The sequence below is a fragment of the Colias philodice genome, chromosome 25 (genome assembly GCF_061535455.1).
Source record: "Colias philodice isolate Cphi_HAF_F1 chromosome 25, ilColPhil1 Martin Lab GWU primary, whole genome shotgun sequence".
NCBI lineage: Eukaryota > Metazoa > Arthropoda > Insecta > Lepidoptera > Pieridae > Colias > Colias philodice.
In genome coordinates, this window is record NC_143110.1 from 8,032,513 (window position 1) to 8,056,920 (window position 24,408).

Below are 24,408 nucleotides of genomic sequence, written 5' to 3' on the forward strand. Positions count from 1 at the left end.
AGCTACATACCTATTCATTTGCTTGTGTAATTTCAAAGATTTTTCTATTTTTAGATGTTTTAGTTTACTTTTAAAACCAAAGAATATTGAGACACTAGGAGGGTAAGTATTTAGTGCGATTAATTAAAGAATTTAAAAAAATAAAATTCAGCTTTCAGATAAATGAACTGCCTGCCATAAATGAGTTATTTTTTTTACATACAAAGTAAAAAGGTTTATCGGAGAAAATATGGGGTAAAAACTAAAAATAATACAAACATATAAAATCATGTAATTTATTATTCACCAGCTGGAATATAATAATTAAAAATCTTGATCGACATCGAAAAATTGTACGACAATTATTTTAGCTTTTCAGTTACAAAAGCTGACATAAACTCAATCACACTGGTTACAAAGATTAAAAAATTAACTTAGAAATTAAATCAAAGTTCAGCCTTATCAAACAAAAGATCTTTACTTTTGTGTCAACAGTGTTCACAGCACCAGATGGTCGTGAAGGGGTCGTCTTAAGGTTAACGTTTATGGTCATAAACATCCTGAGAGCGCCCTTCGGAGATAACACCGGGAATGTAAATGTAACCGCAACACCGACGTGTCCTGGACCGGGGACTATACATTCAAAACATACACAAAACTACTGAAGCAAATTATGAAAACGCTTGAAGAAACAGGGTGGGGCGGCGAGTGTGAAGGAGTCGGAACAAGGGACTTAGTTCTCCTCGATCTCTTGCTCTTGTTCCTCGTCGAATTCCGCGTCCTCGTCGGCGGTGGCCTCCTGGTACTGCTGGTACTCGGAGACCAGATCGTTCATGTTGCTCTCCGCCTCGGTGAACTCCATCTCGTCCATGCCCTCGCCGGTGTACCAATGCAAGAAAGCCTTGCGCCTGAACATAGCCGTGAACTGCTCTGAGATGCGCTTGAACAGCTCTTGGATGGCGGTGGAGTTGCCGATGAAGGTGGCGGCCATCTTGAGACCACGGGGCGGGATGTCGCACACGGCGGTCTTCACGTTGTTGGGGATCCATTCGACGAAGTACGACGAGTTCTTGTTCTGGATGTTGAGCATCTGCTCGTCCACTTCCTTCATGGACATGCGGCCACGGAAGATGGCGGCCACCGTGAGGTAGCGGCCGTGGCGCGGGTCGCACGCGGCCATCATGTTCTTGGCGTCGAACATCTGCTGGGTGAGTTCGGGCACGGTGAGGGCGCGGTACTGCTGGCTGCCGCGAGATGTGAGCGGCGCGAAGCCGGGCATGAAGAAGTGGAGACGGGGGAACGGAACCATGTTCACGGCCAGCTTGCGGAGATCCGCATTCAGCTGACCGGGGAACCTGAGGCAGGTGGTGACGCCGGACATTGTGAGCGACACGAGGTGGTTGAGGTCGCCGTACGTGGGTGTGGATAGTTTGAGCGTGCGGAAGCAGATGTCATAGAGAGCTTCGTTGTCAATACAGTAGGTCTCGTCGGTGTTTTCTACTAACTGATGTACTGAGAGTGTGGCATTGTAAGGTTCTACTACTGTATCTGAAACTTTGGGCGAGGGTACGACTGAGTATGTGTTCATGATTCTGTCAGGGTATTCTTCTCTGATTTTGGAGATTAGGAGTGTTCCCATACCGGAGCCGGTACCGCCACCGAGGGAGTGTGTGAGTTGGAAGCCTTGGAGGCAGTCGCATGATTCAGCTTCTTTACGGACTACGTCCAATACTGAATCTACGAGCTCAGCGCCTTCTGTGTAGTGTCCCTTAGCCCAGTTGTTGCCAGCACCGGATTGTCCGAATACGAAGTTGTCAGGTCGGAAGATCTGTCCGAAAGGTCCAGAGCGGACAGAGTCCATGGTGCCGGGCTCGAGGTCCACAAGGATGGCGCGGGGCACGTACTTGCCACCGGACGCCTCATTGTAGTAAACATTGATGCGTTCGAGTTGCAAGTCCGAGTCGCCGTGGTAGGCGCCAGTTGGGTCGATGCCGTGTTCGTCGGAGATAATCTCCCAGAACTGTAACGAGAGAAAAATGTAAATGAGTAAAAGTTATTTGCGTTTGTGTTACGAGGGGTTGTGGTGACTTGCACGGTGAGTCACCGTCGCCCTGGAGACGCGACGATCAACAAAATATTGCGTGGCTAAATATATTGTGCCCTACTTAACTAAAACTTAATTTTTTTGTTTCGGCTATAATAATTATTATTACGTAATTACGTTTAACCCAATTACACTTTTCCATAATGCTAATTATCTAACTTGGTAAAAATTATAAGTCTAGTAGTCAACATAACAAATTAGAAGCTATAAAACACCAAGATTGCAGGTGAAATTAAAATATTTCGCATTCTAGCTTATGTTACATAAATGGAACTTGATGGAAGGTGTATAACCGTATAGAATCCATATATATTTCACTCCATTTAAGTACGATCGCCATTCGTGTCACCAACTTAGGAGTAACGATGAATAGCTTAGACATGCGATAATTTAGCGTTAGTCATCCATTTAAATTATAGAGTAATTATTGCTCGGAGGAAATTTCTGATTTTATCATGTCTAGATACACTTTATTGCCGACAAGTTAATTAAAGAAAGTAGATAAGTTTAAATGAGATAGACAGTTGTTTTATGAATTTATTTACAGTTAGATTAGTACAACTTATAACATAGGGATTTTTATCGATTTTCTTTCTTCGCGAATACAGTTAAAATGCGTTTTTATTCCATTTTTATTGGGTAAAGTATAATAATTAAAAAGTAAAGACATCATGATAATTTTAACCTGATTTGGTCTACGGTGAGGATATGGCTATGCCCAAAATTTCTTTCAATAATCATATATTAGTATTCAAGTCATGAACCTTTCCATCTATTCATTTGAATTCAACTTTAACACGTAACATTTTTGGTCTGTTGACGCATTTATTACTTTTTATTCTGTCTGTAATGACATAATATTATATAAAAAAAATCCAAGTTAAATTTAACATTTCTTTATATTACTAAGTAATTTATTTCTTGGAATTCTTTTCGCTCTTGTTTTATGCGATTTTAGATATTATGTATGGAAAAAACTTTAACAAAATGTTAATCAAAATGTATGTTAACATCAGAATAATTGCTACGGAAGCTGACAATAAATGTTTTACTTCCCATACATTAAGTAGGGTACAAAACCATTATAAATAGTACTTTATGAAGTATGAATCAGCTATTAAAAGAGGTCATTGTTTCATAGTGATTGTTAATACAGCATACTAGACTTAACCACGCCCTATGTAAATATTATTTTTTGACAACAATGGCATGGTATATTTGAAGGGGTGATTTGTAAAGTTATGGAACATTTTTTCTACACATACTTAAATATTGAAATTAATTAGGTATAGTTGGCTTACATATTTTAAGGTGCAGGTTTTTTTTAGTTTATTCACTATTCAGCCATGAACCTAAAATGATTTTTTATCCTCTTAGCCAGATAATCTTATTTATTAATGAAAGCAAATATTAATATTATAGAATTTATTCTATCATATTATCCATACTAATAGTATTATAAGTGCGAACTGTCTGTCTGTCTGTTACTCAATCACGCCTTCAACTACTACTGAACCAATTTGCATGAAATTAAGTATAGAGATATTTACTACTATATTATACTCGAGAAAGGACATAGGATAGGTTTTATCCCTGAAATCCTACGGGAACGGGTTTTTTCTTTGAAAACGCGGGCGAAGCCGCAGGCGGAAAGCTAGTTATCTATAAATAGGTACTATATATAATGACGTAGGTACAACTTGAAATGACTTTGTATAATTATTTTAATTAATGAAGATTTTTGTTGAAAAATACAAGCTCTATTTTCAAGTTTACATGACAGCGATGCTTTGGGCTGCAATTAATAAAAATGCAATAACACGCAAAAATGTACCTACATAAAATTCCTAAACATGCAAAATTGCATGAGATCATTCCGATTTTGTGGATCTGTGCCAAAATTAAGCAATGACTACTGCAAATTTTTCGGAAATGAAGTAGTGTAGTAGGTAGTACTTATACTTTAAATTCGAAAAATAATCACTTCCCAGTTATTTTTTATTTGGATTAAATTAAAAAGTTTAAGTACTTCTAATTATTGTTGTTTATAAAAGCTAATAATTACATCTTAAATATACAATAGGTATGTTGACAATTATAATATTGCACATAAAATGCAAGAAAGCGCAGTCTGGCGATACCTATTGCTGGCGATTCATTTTTAGTTTTGCACGCCTCATAAGCGAAGCGTTGAGGTGGGTACTACTGTCACTTCGCGCAAAACATCTGATTTTTCAAACTTAAATTGTCTTTATGTATCATACATTGCACTTGTAAGATAATACATACACACACATATTAAGAAAAAACACTATTTTTAACGTTCATGATATTTTTGATGTCATTTTTGTTATTTAAACTAGTTAAAAAACAGTTTAAAAAAGTTCTGTCTTGGACGTCCGTGTGTGCGGATCCTTTTTCTTGTTAACACGATAGCGACCGAAATACTTTACTAATCGAGTCTTTTTTTTTCTCTTACGCTTGAGTATGCTCAGGAATAGAACCCTTTCATTTTTCAGGGTCTGATTCGATGTGGTTTAATTGTTATTAAATAAACAAAAATAATAATTAATAAATATTTATTAAAAAAAAATTATGAGGCGTGCACTTTTGGATTTTCCAAATTATTTACAGACTTACGATACATTTTGTGTCAGTTATTTCAGCATATCCGTAAATAACTTTTATGATGCGTATTTCGTAAAATACGGAAGCGCGTTTGAACCATTTGAACTCAAGATTAAAAGTTGCCATAACCACCTAGTTTTAAAACTATTTTAGACAACGCGGAAAAGGTGAACGTACGGACGTCGGACATGCGCTATGATTTCCATCCTGACACGATTCTTGTATATTGATTTTTCTATACAGCTGATATAATGACAAAAAACTAAGCTCGAATATATTTCGTAGAAGCAATGACTCATTGCGAAGTTATTCTAAGCAAAATTACCTTTGATTTTAAGAAGTCGGCCACTACAAAGAAATAATTACCTACTCGATTTTTATCATGTCAGTAATTACAAGTACAACTAGTAAAAAACATCATAAACCAATTTCGTATGAATAATAAGCGATCTTCGGTATCTATTGATAAAAATCTTTATAGGTACAATTCTATACAATATGACAGAAACAATAGAAATCTATTACAGAATTAATAAAAAATAAGACGCTGTGAATTTACGTTGGTTGTTCATTTGAAATTTGAATCATCCTAGCCGCTAACGCGCTTTGATTGGTCGCCCTTTATCAGGACGCTAGCCTTGAAACTTAACGGTTGCCCTATTATTAACGGTTTTTTGAGGCGGGAAATAACATCTGCGTGGGGCCCATTACCAACATGCCATTATAAAGATTCTTAACAAAAAAAAACTAAAAATTACGATCACACCTGCGAAAATAATGTTTTATATGGCAAACAATACTTTCAATTAATAAATACGTCACGTACTCGCTTACGTGGTTTTATGTGAAAAATTTGAGATTCAAGATAGACGATGACGGCGAGAGCCGGCAAATCGAGATAGAACACGTGGTACATTCCGCTCTCAAATGTATCATCAATCAATAATAATCAGGTGTGGTCTTAGAAATATCTATGTGAAATACTAAGCTTACATGACATCTTTATGATACAAAAATTGGTTCAATAGTTATGTAATCAAAAGAGAAACAAATGAATCTAAATGTTAAATAAATGCAGACACAATCTTTCTTTCAAAGTTCAAACTGAGAATCATAAGTATGGCGTCACAAAATGCCGGCCGCATTTCGAGACATTCTAAATTCAAAATTTATAAAGAAAATATGATTACCTTGGCGCCGATTTGGTTGCCGCACTGACCAGCTTGAATATGCACGATTTCCCTCATATTTGTTTAACTATATAAATTACTTAACACTAAAACAAATCTGCTCCGCACGCACCACGTACTTTCGTGGTTGCTTGAAGAATAATGTTCCGTTTCGGGCGAGCCACGAAAGCAGCATACCGGCTAGTGCTGTCGAGACGCCTATTTAAATATCGATGCTTTTTGTCGCAATGCGTCACACCGAAGTGGGGAAAATAGGCAAAGTTATAAAATAAATTTAGGCAATTCTTTAAATGTGTATATGAAAACGAAATAAATCTAATGTTCAAACATAATAATTTTTAAATAGGACACTGGACTTGGTTTGAATATTCGCGGTAATAATGTAATATTATGAGTATGTATCGAAGTATTTTTTTTTTGTTATTTATATAAATCTGATATTTAGAATAATGATAAAGTAATGAATATTCCATACAAGTTAATTATTTAGAAATTTTTGGTAGAAATATAAGTTAATTATTGTAATTTATCACATTTTTAAATCAAGAACTTCTTATCTATTTTTCAGTACAGTTCATGTCCGAATAGGTAAATTGTTTTAATTATTAAGGCATAATACTTAATAATATTATTATTGGGTACGGATAAATGTGTGGATTTAATGAATCAAACTGTAAACGAATTGACGTGATCATACACAAGGAAAACATATTATGCACTGATTTATTTAATCATTCAAAAATATGCAAGCTTAGTCACACGTGAATAGTACAGTTTACTGTAGTTAAAATTTAGTTATCTCACATCCTCAATATTTTTCCAAAAGGAAAGTAACTTGTAGTAAAAAAAATACATTTATAAGTATATGTTTTTATATAAAGGCTGAGTTATTTACACATAAATGTTGAATATAGGAATTGGAATCAGAAATATACCAGTTATTCTACCGTACCTGTAAGAGTGCATTGTTTCAATTACAAGTAGGTATGCTATCTTAATACTTCTTGCATCGAAATGTTATGCATATGCATATTTTTTTAAAGTAAAACTTTTATTACATCGTCTCAAACTTTTTGGTCTGTGTAGCGCATGTCGCATGACGGTCGAACCGTACGATAATTATCGTACAAATACGGTAATTTTGTGCCTAAGTTTCACTTTTACCGTGGTTTCATAAAACCACACAACATTTTTTAAACAACAGTTTTAATTTATTTATTAACAATCGATATCGATAACTAAAACTGTACAACACCATCGGATCGGAGACTTCCGCTTGCGTTGCTCATACCAGTGCTGCCAACCTACCGGAAAAAAGTCATTTAACTACTTATTTCTGAATCTTGAATAGTTGTATTAAATTGTCTTAATAATTGGGTGAATTTAATAAAAGATTGTTAAAATTACATTAATTTACGGTGGTTTGTTTTACTTTAAAATACTATTTCATCTTTTTCAATACAGCTGCGTTATTGATTTTCTTATGTTGGCACACGACACCGGCCGGCGTCCGCCATGTTTAGATTTGTGCAAAATTGGGTGGGGTTCGCGAACACGTATTTGTAATTTATAAATTACTTTTATGCATACACTTTTATTTAATATATTGAAATTTGAAATGATGATAGAATAATTTCATTACATTACTAGCTTTGTAGCACGCAAAGACTATTATATCAATGACATACTACCTTTTTAATGAGTAAAATATTGTTGTTTACGACATGATAGGTAAATATTTTTTTAGGATAGGTATTTTGTTTATAGATAATAAATTCATTTGTTATTCTCAAAACCACACCATCTTGTGTTATCATTAGAAAATATAACAGATTACTATATTGAAATTACGAATACCTACCTACAAATCATTTTTATGCTTATGTTTGCCTTATTAATCTGTATAAACATGCATTTATGTATGTAGGTTTACCTGAATGATTTAATAATTTACAGTTAACATATTGTAATTTTTATACTAACAGACAGATATATTTTGGTAGATTAGCAATAGCAGTATAGAAGATAGGTAGTAAAGGGTAGTAGGTACCTACTTTCGGATAGACGTTTTGCGACCTATACCTACGTCCGCGTCCCCGGTGAAAACCCCGGGTGGAACCTAGTAGTAATAGATTAAGCATGTAATTGGATTTGGATAAAATTACAAAGTACTTTAACTTATACCTAGGTAATCAACATAATGAATAATACGTAGGTATTAGCTTAATTTCTATGACCGTGCCAAGGACTAGACGATTATTGAAAAGTATTAATCGATCATATTTTTATTTGATAATGGTAGTTAAGTAGTAATAATTATTACACATAATAATTAATATATACCAACCTAAGTTCCACAATAAAGGTGAATTAGCTAAACTATTCTCCCCAAACTTATCATAAAATACCTACCTGAAAAAATATGCCTACCTACATGGACGTATAAAAAAAGACGGACGGTATATCGCCTAAACATTGAGTGAAGCCTAGTAATGGCGGCGAAACATCCATGTGTGTGTGCCATGTTGCCATGGCAACAGCTGTCCTGTTGACAATGGCGGCTGTATTTTTTTCTATAAATTTTGCCGTAATAATTTTGTCATTAAAACATAAAAGAAATAACTTGCTTCCCTGTGGAATGTAATCCCTTGTGTTTTGTTATTTAAAATTGTACTGTTGCGACACCATTTAACCACGCAAGACGGCATTTTAAATATTTTTTGTGAAACAGTGACGCAGTTAATCAGTCGGTAGTCCACGACGTAATGGCGGCCGACTAGCTTACTATGGTGAGAGTGTGTGCGTGTTTATTGTCTTTACACGATCGCTAGCTTACTATGGTGGCTTCACGTTGTTTGTTCGTAATATGGCGTCCGTCTTTTTTTATACGTCCATGCCTACCTATTATAAGGCTGAATTGAAACTTGGGAGTCATGGATAGCATTTTTTGTTACGTAAAATAGAATAGAATAAATAGGTTTAAAAACATTGGAGGAGACACCACGAACAAAATCTGTGCGCCATTTTTTTGCTCTAACTAAGTTTTAAAAATTATTATCTAGTTAGGTAGTTACTTAACGATGAAAGTTATTCCTTTGCACTTTTCCGTATTATTTGTATTATTTGTGCAATATCGTAACACACACGAAGGCATGTTTGATGCGTTTCACTTTAAAACCATTAAAAAATACCGCTCAACATACGTCACATGACGTATGTTGAGTGGAACATAAGTGATGTAGGCGGTGTCGTCTCCATATTAATATTATCTCAATGTTTAAAAATGGTTGTTACAATAGGTAATCTAGGTACATTAATTCCATAGGTACCGAGTACGAGTAAATCTGTCTGAGAGGAGATTAACTTATGTGTGACAGGTTTTATATTCATCATTTATAATATCATACAAAAAACTTTTCTTCCAACTGTTTATACCTAAGGCGAGTGGGCATCCATTTATTTTAAGTTGCCATAAAGAGCTTCAGACGCAAACCAGGCTACATCTCTGCTTTTACGGCAAGTTGAAAGCATATAAACATATTCAGAAGGCATGGCTCCATCCCAAATTTCGCTGCAATCGTAACGGGAGTTGCAAAATTAAAAAATCAGTTACTTATAAGGCTATCTCGCGTTCGAGACGCGACCATATGTTCGATTTCACCGCTTCTTTTGACGCCATGTTGTATTTTCCTGTCTGGCGGCGCGAACGATTCGCGCGCTTTACATTGACCGTTCAATTTTTTTTTAAATTATGCCGTTATTGTTGTAATAAATGTCGCTTATTTTTCGACAGTGAATCGTTATTATTTTTTTTAGAATTATAACATTGACGCCAAATGTATGCACTTATTTCGGTTAGTCATTCTAATAAATTTGTAATGAAATATGAAAACTTGATGTTCAATAACAATTTAATTCAATAAAAATTGTCTATTTGTTTTAGAAGATATTATAAATAACTAGGTAAAACGTCCTAAGGTCGAGTCACACGTCAGGTAGGTAGCTCAACAGTTTCTTATATTACACATATTACCCCATGTAAAAAATATAAAGGGTTTTCTAGGCCCTTGCTTTTATTATAAGGAATGCAATAGAGTTATATTCTAAAAAGAAATAATATATTGTCGTGTGATTAAACGTGGCCTATTTAATTCATGATGGAATTTAAAACCAGTTTTTTATTCATGTTATTCGAAACTTCGCTCACTTCAACAGGGTAAAATAGAATAATTCCAGTGTTTTTTATGAATTATTATAATATAGTAAGTACTTACATATTGATTTTTAACAAATGTATGTTAAGGTTCTGACTTATTATTTATGTTATATACGATAGTTATCATACAATACCTATGTACAAATAACGTTTATAAGTAAGTAGGATAATATTTTTATTCTAACGTAGGTAAGTAGTTAAGTTCTAAGTAATCAAATAAGTAGTATTTATATGGAATTCCAACCATATATGTGCATGTTGTTCACTATATTTATTATTTACTAGCTTTCCTCCCGCGGCTTCGCTTTGTCTAAAACATAATAAATTATATATACTAAAACCTTCCTCTTGAATCACTATCTATTAAAAAACCGCATTATAATCCGTTGCGTAGTTTTAAAGATTTTAGCATACATACATAGGGACAGAGAAAGTGACTTTGATTTATACTATGTAGTGATTTATTTAGAATGTTTATGTTCATTACGCCAAGCAAGCAATGTACTCCGTGCATTCAGAAAGTATCGCTGACTCAACAGTCAACTCTAGTGCTCGTATCGCTCAGTATGTTACAAATTATAATAAACACAGTTTCGCAAATCGATGACTAAGTGAACTTTCTCAAAACATCAATCACTTGTACAACAGAATCTTTGTGAACAGCAAGGTTTTATAATCGAGTTTTGTATAGTCTGTGAAAATGAAAAGTTCACATAGTTTTATGGGATTGAGAATTTAAAATCGATTCAAGCATCTCAAATGTTTTAAAAATATATTTTTTTATTCTGATTTCAAAGTTATCGGAATTATTTTTAATCTTAGTATTTGTAAAACTTGTATCCGTATTTGCTAGAATTTGCTAAATAACTTTATTGAAATCAAGTATGATTTTAATCAAATTTTTTGAAGGGAATAATAAAACACAGATTCAGTTTATAAACTTTTATTTTAATTCTCTTCCTCTCGGGTTGGGCCCTTACAATACTCAGCTCATATTTTCGAACTTTCCTTAGAAGGATTAAGAATTAGGGATTAGGGAAAAATAAAATTTGTGTAGTATTTTTTTGAATCAGTAATTTTTTGTGAAAGGTCCCAAAAATCTTATTTATTAAGTAATTGTTAAATTTTCATTTTAATAATTATATGTATTATATCACAGACTAATAATAATATACTACGTATACAAATCATTGAGATAATATTACTACGTATGGAGTAGACACCACGAACAAAATCTGTGCGCCATTTTTTTGCTCTAACTAAGTTTTAAAAATTATTATCTAGTTAGGTACTTAACGATGAAAGTTATTCCTTTGCACTTTTCCGTATTACTTATTTGTATTATTTGTGCAATATCGTAACACACACGAAGGCATGTTTGATGCGTTTCACTTTAAAACCATTAAAAAATACCGCTCAACATACGTCACATGACGTATGTTGAGTGGAACATAAGTGATGTAGGCGGTGTCATCTCCATATTAATATTATCTCAATGATACAAATTATATCTATCTACCTATCGCCGTGTCTCCCATCCGCTCACAATACCTGCATTGATAAAATAATTTGGAAAATCCAAAAGTGCACGCCTCATAATTTTTTTTTAATAAATATTTTTAATTATTATTTTTGTTTATTTAATAACAATTAAACCACATCGAATCAGACCCTGAAAAATGAAAGGGTTCTATTCCTGAGCATACTCAAGCGTAAGAGAAAAAAAAAGACTCGATTAGTAAAGTATTTCGGTCGCTATCGTGTTAACAAGAAAAAGGATCCGCACATACAGACACACGGACGTCCAAGACAGAACTTTTTTAAACTGTTTTTTAACTAGTTTAAATAACAAAAATGACATCAAAAATATCATGAACGTTAAAAATAGTGTTTTTTCTTAATATGTGTGTGTATGTATTATCTTACAAGTGCAATGTATGATACATAAAGACATTTTAAGTTTGAAAAATCAGATGTTTTGCGCGAAGCGACAGTAGTACCCACCTCAACGCTTCGCTTATGAGGCGTGCAATAGTCAATAATAAATATTGATAAAACAAATTCATTATTTTAAGAATGACACAACTGCAGAAATATTACATATATCTTATCAATGAACTTCATTATCCAGTTGATAATTATTATCACACAGAAACATGCAATGCAAATTTTAAGCCATCGAAAACGGGTTACCGACCTAAAACTCATTTACCCAATATACTTATAATATACGTAATTACTACAATTTTCCTTATTTTTATTAAATATCCGATTTCAACAATTATCTACGAAGTTACTTTGAAATATATAAAGAAATGAACAAAATTAATAATCCTCTGTAGTGTGCATACAGTTAGAAGGTACATAGGTACTAAGCCCATTGCTTTTATCCTTTGTTTCAGCCTGTAAATAGGCCCATTTTACGACAAAATGTACAACCAAAATATGTAAGGTTTTACAACGTTATAGGACTTATAGGTTATGTAGGTAGGAATAAGTAGTCACGTAGCAACTATTTCGTTATCTGTGAAACTGAAAACATCACATATAACTTAAGTAGGTACTTCGTACTAGCAAAATACCTTTTGAACAAAATCCATTCAGTAGATAATTTTAGTCATTTCCTTTCATCAATTGCAAACTGTATGTTATAAATTTCAGCTATGTACACCCATACATCCATACTAATATTATAAATGCGAAAGTAACTCTGTCTGTCTGTCTGTCTGTTACTCAATCACGCCTAAACTACTGAACCAATTTGCATGAAATTTGGTATGGAGATATTTTGATACCCGAGAAAGGACATAGGATAGGTTTTATCCCGGAAATCCTACGGGAACGGGTTTTTCTTTGAAAACGCGGGCGAAGCCGCGGGCGGAAAGCTAGTATTACATATTATTTTATTTTGTCGCTTCTTTTTGTCAACAGAGACGGAAACAATAATTATTTTCATTACCAAATACCACATGACCTCATTCGACAATCGACAGGTTTTCATGCGTGAACTAAAACTAATACACATATAATAATTATTATAAACTTGTTTGTTGTATGACATAAGCGTTATATGTGACATCATCTTATCGCGACCAGTTTATGTTGACCCATCTCACCTCCAGTGTTATTCGTGATATCTGCCCATTAAAACGAAATAACGGGAAATAAAGAGGTCTGCGTTAATTGGACGGTGTTAGTGCACTTCTATTTATAGCTTTTAGTGATGTCATATCGTATTGAGAATTTCAACTTTGTAACCAATAAATTATTATGGCAATGTCATTTCAACTATATGTATAAAGTCTGAATTCTATTTAATTAATCGTCTTTACAGGAACTGGAAGCTAAGGTCAATGTTTTTTCAATGGATTGACATTGTGTTTGTAATCACTTAATTTGATTACTCGCAGACTGCAGTCAATAGGTAATAAGGTCATCAAGAAATCTAAAAAAATATGAGAAAATATTGTTGTAACACTATTAATGTATATATTGTGTTCCCTATTTTTCATTTAAGATTTGGATAAATTAATCAAAGGATGAAATATAATTTTTTTTTAAATATGTTTACATAATATGCCTATTTTAAAAGTGTTGTTACTAGCAACATTTATCTATTATGACATTGAAAATGGCGCTAATTTTCCTTCCGGGTTCAAGTTACATACGCGCCTTTTTAATGTTATTATGAACTAAAAGGATATATCTTTGTCGTGGAATGAAATAAAAATGTTTAATAAATAAAAATCTTTATTATATACATTAAATTATTGTTCAACACAATTATAATCAAAACTTCTGTATTAGAAGCCGATAAACATTTCCGTTTGGCTGCGGGCTACGTCCAAACTTTACAATAAATAAAGGGGGACTACAATTTTATCAGCCTTCGCATTTACAGATCTAGACCTCATCGAGGGTTGGAATCACAAGGAATGTATTAAATAATACAAATGCTTTCATGTCAAAACGGGGATTTGTTAACTCATGCGTTCTGTTAAAAGTTAGAAAGCGGGCCTTTTCAGATACTAGGAATCATTAATGTTACGAGAGTAACGAGACGATAATGGCAATTAATTTAGTAACTAAGTTGCAACGCAACCGCCTAGTGGTCTTCAACCTCCTGCTCTTGTTCTTCGTCGAATTCCGCGTCCTCGTCGGCGGTGGCCTCCTGGTACTGCTGGTACTCCGAGACCAGATCGTTCATGTTGCTCTCCGCCTCGGTGAACTCCATCTCGTCCATGCCCTCGCCGGTGTACCAATGCAAGAAAGCCTTGCGCCTGAACATAGCCGTGAATTGCTCCGAGATGCGCTTGAACAGCTCTTGGATGGCGGTGGAGTTTCCGATGAAGGTGGCGGCCATCTTGAGACCACGGGGCGGGATGTCGCACACGGCGGTCTTCACGTTGTTGGGGATCCATTCGACGAAGTACGACGAGTTCTTGTTCTGGATGTTGAGCATCTGCTCGTCCACTTCCTTCATGGACATGCGGCCACGGAAGATGGCGGCCACCGTGAGGTAGCGGCCGTGGCGCGGGTCGCACGCGGCCATCATGTTCTTGGCGTCGAACATCTGCTGGGTGAGTTCGGGCACGGTGAGGGCGCGGTATTGTCTGCTTCCACGGGATGTGAGAGGGGCAAATCCGGGCATGAAGAAGTGGAGACGGGGGAAGGGCACCATGTTTACAGCTAATTTACGGAGATCGGCGTTGAGCTGACCAGGGAACCTAAGGCAAGTGGTGACACCAGACATTGTAAGGGATACTAAATGGTTGAGATCACCATAGGTGGGTGTGGACAGTTTGAGCGTGCGGAAGCAGATGTCGTATAGAGCCTCGTTGTCAATGCAGTAAGTTTCGTCTGTGTTTTCTACTAGTTGATGTACCGAGAGTGTTGCGTTGTAGGGTTCTACGACCGTGTCTGATACTTTGGGCGAGGGGACAACTGAGTATGTGTTCATGATCCTATCGGGGTATTCTTCACGAATTTTGGAGATAAGGAGTGTTCCCATACCGGAGCCGGTACCACCACCAAGGGAGTGTGTGAGCTGGAATCCCTGGAGGCAATCGCATGATTCTGATTCTTTGCGGACTACATCGAGGACTGAGTCGACTAATTCAGCGCCTTCTGTGTAGTGTCCTTTGGCCCAGTTGTTACCGGCTCCAGATTGTCCAAAAACGAAGTTGTCAGGGCGGAAGATTTGTCCGAAAGGTCCAGAGCGGACAGAGTCCATGGTGCCAGGCTCGAGGTCGACGAGGATAGCGCGGGGTACATATTTGCCACCGGAAGCTTCATTGTAGTATACGTTGATGCGTTCTAACTGTAAATCTGAGTCGCCGTGGTAAGCGCCGGTGGGGTCGATGCCGTGCTCGTCGGAAATGATCTCCCAGAACTGCGAAAGAAAGGTATTCCGTTAGTCTATAAAATATTTATTTATGTCGGTCGGTGCTTTCGAATAAAAGCGTATACGAAAGCACTTAGATTGTAAATGCAGCGAGCCACTTTCGAACCGGTTACCGATACGATTGTAGCATTGAAATTGTTAGTTTAATTATATGTTTCGTATTTGCATCGGTTTATTTTCCATGTCTAGCTTTAACGACTGGGATTGTCGAGAACAATAAAGCTCAATGAACCATCTCGTAAATGGCCGACAGGATGCATAATACGTCTTTAATAACTATAGTCGGAGAGTACAATGGGTTACGCAAGACGTTGTCACTTATCGTGGTACACAGCGTTGCCTTGGCGACCGGCTACGCCCACGACTCGGCCGTATTCAGTTATCTCACCTTATATGTAGAGAACGTATTGTACCAGTCGTTTAAGCAAACTTATTACCATTCGAATGTCACTTTTCGATTCTCCGTAACTGGCCTGAATACCTTAACCATATGGTCTGTAATTTGCTTGTGTAATATTATGAATATGACTTGTTTTCTCAATTCAGAATAAAGTTTCATGCAAGATGGAAGCGCTTAAGTGCCTAGCGACTGATCGCATTAATATTCAGTAAGGCGATTGGCATGATGTCATCTTTGGCTGTAGGCGTGTGAGGCAAACAACATCGACTGATACCGTATATGAGAAAATGACTAATACGGAGGTTACAGCTCAGGGTTCTACAGAATCGAAGATGATAAATCTTGAGCAGCAATCAACAAGTTAATTATGATCGAATCACGCCAGGCGTTCGTTGTATGACAGAATAATGGTTTTTAATAAAAGTGAAAGGCGTAGTTATATTACTTTCTTAAGAGTAACTAGATAAGAGAAGGTAGATGCGATGAAAGTTGGAAATGTCGTGTGAACGAACGGAACAATGTGCTAGTTGTAAGGGAAATCAGGGTTCGGCTCATACAATGTATATTGTGAATGTTTAAATAGTATTGTCTGCAAATAGCAGATACGAGGCCTGTCACGAGGAGCTTCTAAGCATTCATTTGCAACTATAATTAAGTAAGGTGTATTTTGTACTTTTCAAGTGTGAAAATAATATTTTATTTTACGCAAACGTTAAAAGTACTGATAACAGAAATAATAGGAATAATATTTTGAATTGCGATGATAACATGGAATATGTACCTATCATGTTTGAAATTACTCTGCTCCAGCCTCCAGCATGACTTCGTACAATAGTTTCAAAATTACTTTATTACATCGTCTATCCATAGTAAAATTGTCTATGCTTTAGCCAGCTTTTTCACTTAGTACAGCATGAGTACAGTGAAGTGGGAACAGCTATTTATAAACTACCGGGCATCGACCGTGGGTTCATTGGCCGGCAGTAATCTTCACTTCTGCATTATGATAAGATAAAATGCTAAAACATAAAACTAAAACTAGAACACGTGTGACCAGCAGAGTATAAAATGTTGGAACTATTGTTTCGGTACATAATCATGTAGTGAAATTGTGTATCTCTGATTTTTACCGTCTGCTTAAACTTGTTTTAGTATTCAGTGTTTTATTTAAATTTTTAAATGAATTATTTTTTATATTGACTTTTTTAAATTTGAATTTTTGTTAATTGCAACACTGAATGCAACACTGAACATTTCGTCTAGAAATGTTTAAATTAATTTTATAAAATTGTAAATGAAGCTTTTACAATTTTTGAATTTTATTAGGTACCTGACAGATTTACAGTTGCATTTGAATTATGAAGGAGATAAATTAATTTACCGTATTATACTATTTCTGATATTTTGTCCGCATCCATCCTAAAATTTTTAAGAGACCAAAACTTGAGCAACGTACAATACCGTATTACAATTTCAAAGATATTTCGCCCGCATCAATACTAAAATTTTATGAAGAGACTAAAACTTGAGCAACGTACAAAAAGTATTATTTTCAAGTATTGAATAACATCTAACACTGGTCACTGCTATAATAATGACATCACGAGCAACCTCAAAAGTAAATAATAACCTCAATATTTTCAAGAATTCAAGGACAGACGGCAAATTAGTCACACTTCAACATAGTTGATACAGCTTTGCTTGTAAGTTGTACGTGACATAAAAGGAATATTACTCGTGTTTGCTCATCTCTCTAATGATTCATTTACAGTATTTTTTTGTACTGAGTATTTTGTCACATTTTTTTTTATATTTTACCACAGATTATATGTAGTGAATTTGTATTTTTTTTAAGTTACGAAATGTCATTCTAATAAGAAACTTGGATAAATTTAATTCATTAGTTTAGTTCATCGACTTGAATAGAAATTATAAGAAAAAATATTGTAAACTATGACCTAATTAATTAAATTCTGTTGTTAAGATAACAGGCCGAAATATCGGGTGATATTTTTTTCTTGGTAATGCTAATTAGAATCCCATATTATGTTATTCCAATATGCAATAGGTAAGTATGCATATTTAAGTTTAATTAGAATAAACAAATTTTCCTTTATTTTATAATCATCAATCAACGTGAATGAAAACAACAAATTAACAGAAAAAGATAACATATAATTACTTTTTACAACATATTGCTTTTTTTAAGATAACTTTTGCGTCAGTGTTGCCTAAGTATAATATTATTCCCAAAAATAGGCAAGTGTTACATCAGTTAAGGAACGGCCGAACCTATTCAATAAAAAAACTTGTCAATACTTTGACTGTTAAAAATCTAGGTATTTGTCGTTGCGACATAAATCTTGCAGTATAGGTATACCAACCTAACCAAAGTATATGTACTTAGGATGTTTTAACTGATTGAATGTGGACCAGAAGCAGAACACGCGTTTGATCTCAAAGATAATCTAAATGGATCACTGAATCACGGTGTTGGAATGCATTTGATAAGCTGCAGCCCCCGTATTGGAATAATGTACCGAGATAAATAGGAGAGCTGACGTTTTAAGAGCATTATAAGATTTTGGCTTATAACTCATTGGTTAGAGAATAGAGAGGAAGGTTTGTATAATCGGATTAGGTATGTTAGAAGTGCTCACTGCTTTCGATTTTGTATCGTCTGGGTGGGCTAATACCATGTGTGTGGGCCTAAGTATTGTTAAACAAATAAATACTAGCAAATAATTTAAATTGAAAGATCATTTAATCAAGAATTAAGTGTTATTTAAATTATCCTAAACGTGACGTAAAGTTACAATTGCCCTATCCCTATTATTCAAGAACAACAATATGAAAAGAACGTCTAACCACGCCCGACATAGTCCTTCAATCTCTCAACAATACGTGTATTATATCATATTCTATATTCGTACAAGATAAGATACAGTATCAGCAATGCATTCACAAGACTCAAGCACAGTATAGGAAATATTGTAATACTGTGACTCAAAAGTAACAAAGGTATAGATTTGAGATAGGCCATTGACTACGTGACTACATAGTTGGCACGTTACTATTTTCACTAGTTTGAGGAAAGTTGGTAATTATGGTCTATTTACATTAATTAACGGTGCAATAATTGAGATACTATCACTGGTTACTAAGCAACCGTTTCCACTTTGTTTGATCAATTTTTAATCCATTTATTGGTGTTTGTCAAGGGAAATATAATGAGGAATGTTGATTTTGGACGCTCTTGGCCCAAGAGTCTCGGGGGATGTTTGTTACAAAATTAATCTAAAATCTTCAATACAATAGACATATTGTATGTATAAATATTGAATCTTGATAAACAGTTAAATTTCAATTGTTTTTCTCTCATTATCTAACCAGTAAACTGTTTTATTAAAATTTGCATAGTAAAAATAAGAATATCCAATACATTTAAGGTTACTGAGATTCCAATACGAATCTTATAAGTGTAATGCTGTAAGATAAATCAGAAAGATATTATGAGATGAAGAAATTTGCATTAGAGCGTACAAGTTTAAGCAATGAGTAAAGTCAGTGCCCTGTAATGAGGTTAGACATATTGATAATAATTGAACATCTGTTCCTTTAATCGATTCTGAATTTATTTAATCAGTTGTTAGACTTTCGTTAGCTTTGGGAATCGAACCCAAGAACTATCTAGTACCTAATACAGAAATTTTAAAAGATATATGGTAAGTTTATGTATGATTTAGCGTTTTATTTATGGTCAACATAATTAAAAAGAGCAATGGAGCTGTGAACTCTTACCACCCAGTCTTAAATATTTAAAAACCTATTTGTTATCCATAAGTAAACATTCATTATCTATGGTTCGACATCCTTTACCTACATTTAAACTGGTTTTGAGTTTTAATTAGCATGACGTAAGAGTCCTTTTTGACCTCTATATTAACAACTCTTCAAGATTTAGTATAAACTTATGTAATTACGTAAATCCATTGGATGTGGGGTTCTTATCCTGCCAAGTACCTTAAATTGTCTTAAAAATACCTTAATTGTAATACTAAACTGCCTATTATCAAAACAAGTGGAAATGAAATATGTACTTCCAAAAAAGGTAAACATAACAAAAATCCAGTTTCTCCTGTATCATATTTTAATTAAAAACTTATTCAAATTTACACTAAATTTAATTTAATTTCATAATTTTGTTATTACATGGAACTGAAATAATATTATGATGGACATTAAACCAAATAATTTAATGAATTATACTTAGTACGAATAAACACGCAACCCGGGTAAACGGGGGTGGCAACTCCAATAAGGGTGCGTAAACATTAGACCGGTTTCGTGAAACTTTAATATTCAGCTGTCAAAATTGAATCGGTTCATGCAATAGGGAAGCAGTTTCCCAAAAAAATAAAAGTTTTATCTTTATACTATGTAATGTATGTAATGGATATCTATGTGTTAGATATTTCGAGAAAGATACCGCTAGCCGGCGTTTTTATCGCTTATAATTTTATATGTTTTATTGAATGTTATGAACAAAATATTCACTCACTTTAGCTCCGATCTGGTTACCGCATTGACCGGCCTGGATGTGCACGATTTCCCTCATTTTGAATTAAAAAATATAAATTACTTAAACACTACACGATTCGCACAACACTACTCGGAGATTGATCAAAATGCAAGCGCGGTGGGGTGTTATGAAGCTACTGTCGCCTCCGCGCAGCGTCCGAACCGAGCGCTGCGATTGGCTAAACGCTGACGCCATCTTGTTCCGCGCCAACTTCACGTCATTCCCAAATGGCAACATTCGAGTTCGCTATAAATGGTCATATTACTGCATTATTATTTTTAACATTTGAGGGGTGCTGCGTTTATTTTTCGTTCCTCTTTTGCATGGATCAGACGATATTTTTAGCGTTGGCTTTCATGAGACACACCCGGCGCAAATTATTGTAATAAGCGAAGCGTTTACGCTTGGTGACCTAAAAACTTGTTAATAAACAATGGTTTTTTGTCACGCATGTAAAACTAGAATAAAATCTCATCATGTTGCGTTAATAATTTCTGTTATAGTACATTCCTAGAAAGTATTCTGAATTCTATTTTGGTTAAATATAAGCATTTATATTTTACTTCGAGTGAGGTAAAGAAAATTCATGAAATATTTGTGCATAGCTACAGTTAAAATACTCGTAGGGTCAATTTTAAAGTAACTAAATAATAATAATATAATAAATATATATATCTTAAGCCGTATATTAATTGAATTTTGTCTTTTTTATAATAAGAGGTTGAGGTTCTACAGCTCTATGTAGAGTTTTAAAATACTTCAGTAGTTCACTTCACTAATTTCATTAATTTAATTATTTAATCCAATTTCTAAATACAAAAAAAATACTACGACCGGTTCTGATTTATCATTCTCAAGCATATTTTATAATCTGAAAAAAAAAATAAGCGACGTGTCACGTGAGTCGATTTCAGTTTGAAAATCTGAAAATCTAGTATTAATGACCAATAGTGGAATTAAAAAAAGGTTATGATGGCGCAAAACATTATGATGGCGCCAAATCGGCAGAAGGGTTTAAAAAAAGTCCTTCTAAACCTTTGCAGTAAGTACGCAGAATCGTTCGGAAAAGTTAAACTAGCCGCGCGCCCTAGCTCCGCCCGGTTTGATCCTGGATACAGAATAAAGATACTGTTTCTATGAATGCAGCAATAAATGCTTATCATGCCTACGTTTCCTCTGTACTTTCGTATGGAATCATTCTTTGGGGACAATCTTGTGATGTGCGGAAGGTATTTGTCTCACAAAAAAAATGTATCAGAGCTCTGTGCGGTTTGAACCAAAGAGACAGTTGTAGACCTCTGTTTAGTAAATTACGGATCCTTACTTTAACTTGCATGTACATAAGAGAAGTATGTTTATTTGTAAAATATCACCCGGAATACTTTAAGAAGAAAGGAGATGTAAATTCGCATATGTTGACAAGATACCAAAACAAATTACATTTCCCAACGTGTAGAATTAACAAAGCTAAAAACAGTGTAATATTTATGGCTATTAAAATATATAATAAAATACCGGACAATTTCAAGGAACTACCAGTAAACTTTTTCAAAAATAAACTGACGAACTGGTTGATGGTGAAACAATTTTATGACATTGAAGAATTTATGACTTTTAAGTAGTGTAAACTGAATTGTGTGTGATAAGTGTGTGATATAATCGTGTTAATCGTAGTGCGTTCGCGTAATTGTGAAAATTGAATTGTGTGTACATTTAAATAATTAGACTAATCAACTTTCTTTTTCAATATTTGCACACCCAATCAATGGGTAGAATGTATTAGCCACATAATATTGTAATTAAAAACATCTATAATTTGTAACTACATTCTTGCAAATAAATATAATTTGAATTTGAATTTGAATTTAAAAATAAACACAACCAAGTATTTATGGTTGATCGTAATTAAAAAAATATTAAGTATTTATAAGAGTGTATTATTTAATAAATGCTTTTGTGATTGAATTAAAAAAAAAAGTGAAGTCCCGTGTCCCCATAGTGGGGTAAGGGGCAGATGCATTATGCATACATCTGTTTCACTGATCGATTATCTTTAGGGACAAGTAGGTGATCAGCATTCTGTGTCCTGCCAGACCGAGACATTTTTTTTCTTCGTCTCAACCGGGAATCGAACCCAGGACCCCTCGGTTCTACGCTCACGCGTCAACCACTGTACCAGGGAGGCGGTCGATTGAATTAAATGCATCCTCTTTATTACATTAGTGTAGATTTAGTATTTTTTTCTTTATAGTGCGTTACAATAATCGATTTACTGAACTTGAGCTTTCTGAATTATTAATAAGAAGATTTATAGAGAAACGCTACAGCTGTTTCCAATGAAAGTTCTAAGAATACTTATATTATTAGGAATAATTATTATAAAGTGTATTATTATGGCAAAGAAGGAAAACTTATGTAAGTAGGTCAATGTGGGACGTATTTCCATGTTATGTTTGTCACTTTTATTCTTAGAACATGAAAACATGAAGCTAAAGAGCGTGTGTGCCGAGCACACGTGTCAGAAGTGAAACTTCTTTGGCAAGATTCAAAGATATCAAAATCGTCGCCATAATCCATGACGTGACGGTATTGCCATGACGTGACTTTGAAATTTAACTCTCAACGCGCCTAAAGAAGATTCACTTTAAAAAATAAAAGAATATTATGAGTTAGTACCTCTTGGATCTTATTAAAATGAAGAAAAAAATTAAACAGGTAAATATTAAATAGTAAATACTAAGTTCACTTGAGAGGAAAAATATAAAATTACCCAACGTAATTTACGAATACAAAACCGCCCAAAAATAAAATGTTGAATTACAATCTTTAATTAAAATTCAAGACGTATCAGTTTTTAAACCATTATAAGTATCTTTAAGTATCCCACTAAAAATTAAACCAAACATTTTCCAAGTAACTAGGCTATCAACCACTGGGATTGTTTGTAAATTGTAATATTTATAAATAGTAATAAATACATTATTCATTGTAATTGTTATTCACGGTTTATCTCATTGCTTACACATTTAGGTGCCAATGTGTCGAGACAGTATTGAACTTATTATTTATAGCTTTCTGCCCACGGCATCGCCCGCGTTTTCAAATAAAAACCTGCGTATCTCCCGTTCCCGTGGGATATCCGGGATAAAACCTATCCTATGTGTTAATCCAAGTTACCCTCTATATGTGTGCTAAATTTCATTATAATCGGTTCAGAAGTATTTGCGTGAAAGATAAACAAACATACACACACACATCCATCCTCACAAACTTTCGCATTTATAATCTTAATCTTCTATTATAAAGGCGAAAGTTTGTATGGATGTATGGATGTTTGTTACTCTTTCACGTAAAAACTACTGAACCGATTACAATGAAATTTAGCACACATATAGAGGGTAACTTGGATTAACACATAGGATAGGTTTTATCCCGGAAATCCCACGGGAACGGGAACTATGCGGGTTTTCCTTTGAAAATGCGGGCGGAGCCGCGGGCGGAAATCTAGTACATATTATATCGGAAATCTAGTAGTAAGAAAGAGTAATAGTTGAAAAGCCATTAACAAAATACATAATATTATATAGAAAAGAATATGCGCTTTACCAATACAACAATTGATATGAAATTTTTTAATTGATTCATTCATACATATAATTACAAAATTTGTTTAATTCAAGATTTTCCTTACAAAGTACTTGCCCTGCGATTGACGATTCGGCCACAATTTACATTCAAGTTTAGCCTACATACAACTTATTAATGCACGCGATTATAGTATCTATTTCAAGGGTATACAGTAAAATATTTTTATTTATTTATTTTGGTCTACCAACGTTTGTTTACATTACATATAACATATCAAAATTCATATACACAATTATAAGGTCAATGTAAAAAAACAC

At 34.4% G+C, this 24,408-nt stretch overlaps 3 protein-coding genes across 3 annotated transcripts in view; all 3 read right to left on the reverse strand.

Moving 5' to 3' along the window:
- The window catches only part of LOC149477526 (kxDL motif-containing protein CG10681), a 128,138-nt gene that overhangs the window by 20,342 nt on the left and 83,388 nt on the right, over positions 1 to 24,408 (reverse strand). The window lies entirely within an intron of this gene.
- LOC149477528 (tubulin beta-1 chain) lies at positions 262 to 6,063 on the reverse strand. The gene is made up of 2 exons (XM_089710841.1): positions 5,902 to 6,063; positions 262 to 1,999 (listed from the first exon to the last, which is right to left on the reverse strand). Exons 1-2 carry the CDS (start codon positions 5,956 to 5,958, stop codon positions 713 to 715), a joined length of 1,344 nt encoding a protein of 447 aa, XP_089566967.1. The 5' UTR covers positions 5,959 to 6,063; the 3' UTR covers positions 262 to 712.
- LOC149477529 (tubulin beta-1 chain-like) lies at positions 13,850 to 20,642 on the reverse strand. The gene is made up of 2 exons (XM_089710675.1): positions 20,483 to 20,642; positions 13,850 to 15,509 (listed from the first exon to the last, which is right to left on the reverse strand). Exons 1-2 carry the CDS (start codon positions 20,537 to 20,539, stop codon positions 14,223 to 14,225), a joined length of 1,344 nt encoding a protein of 447 aa, XP_089566801.1. The 5' UTR covers positions 20,540 to 20,642; the 3' UTR covers positions 13,850 to 14,222.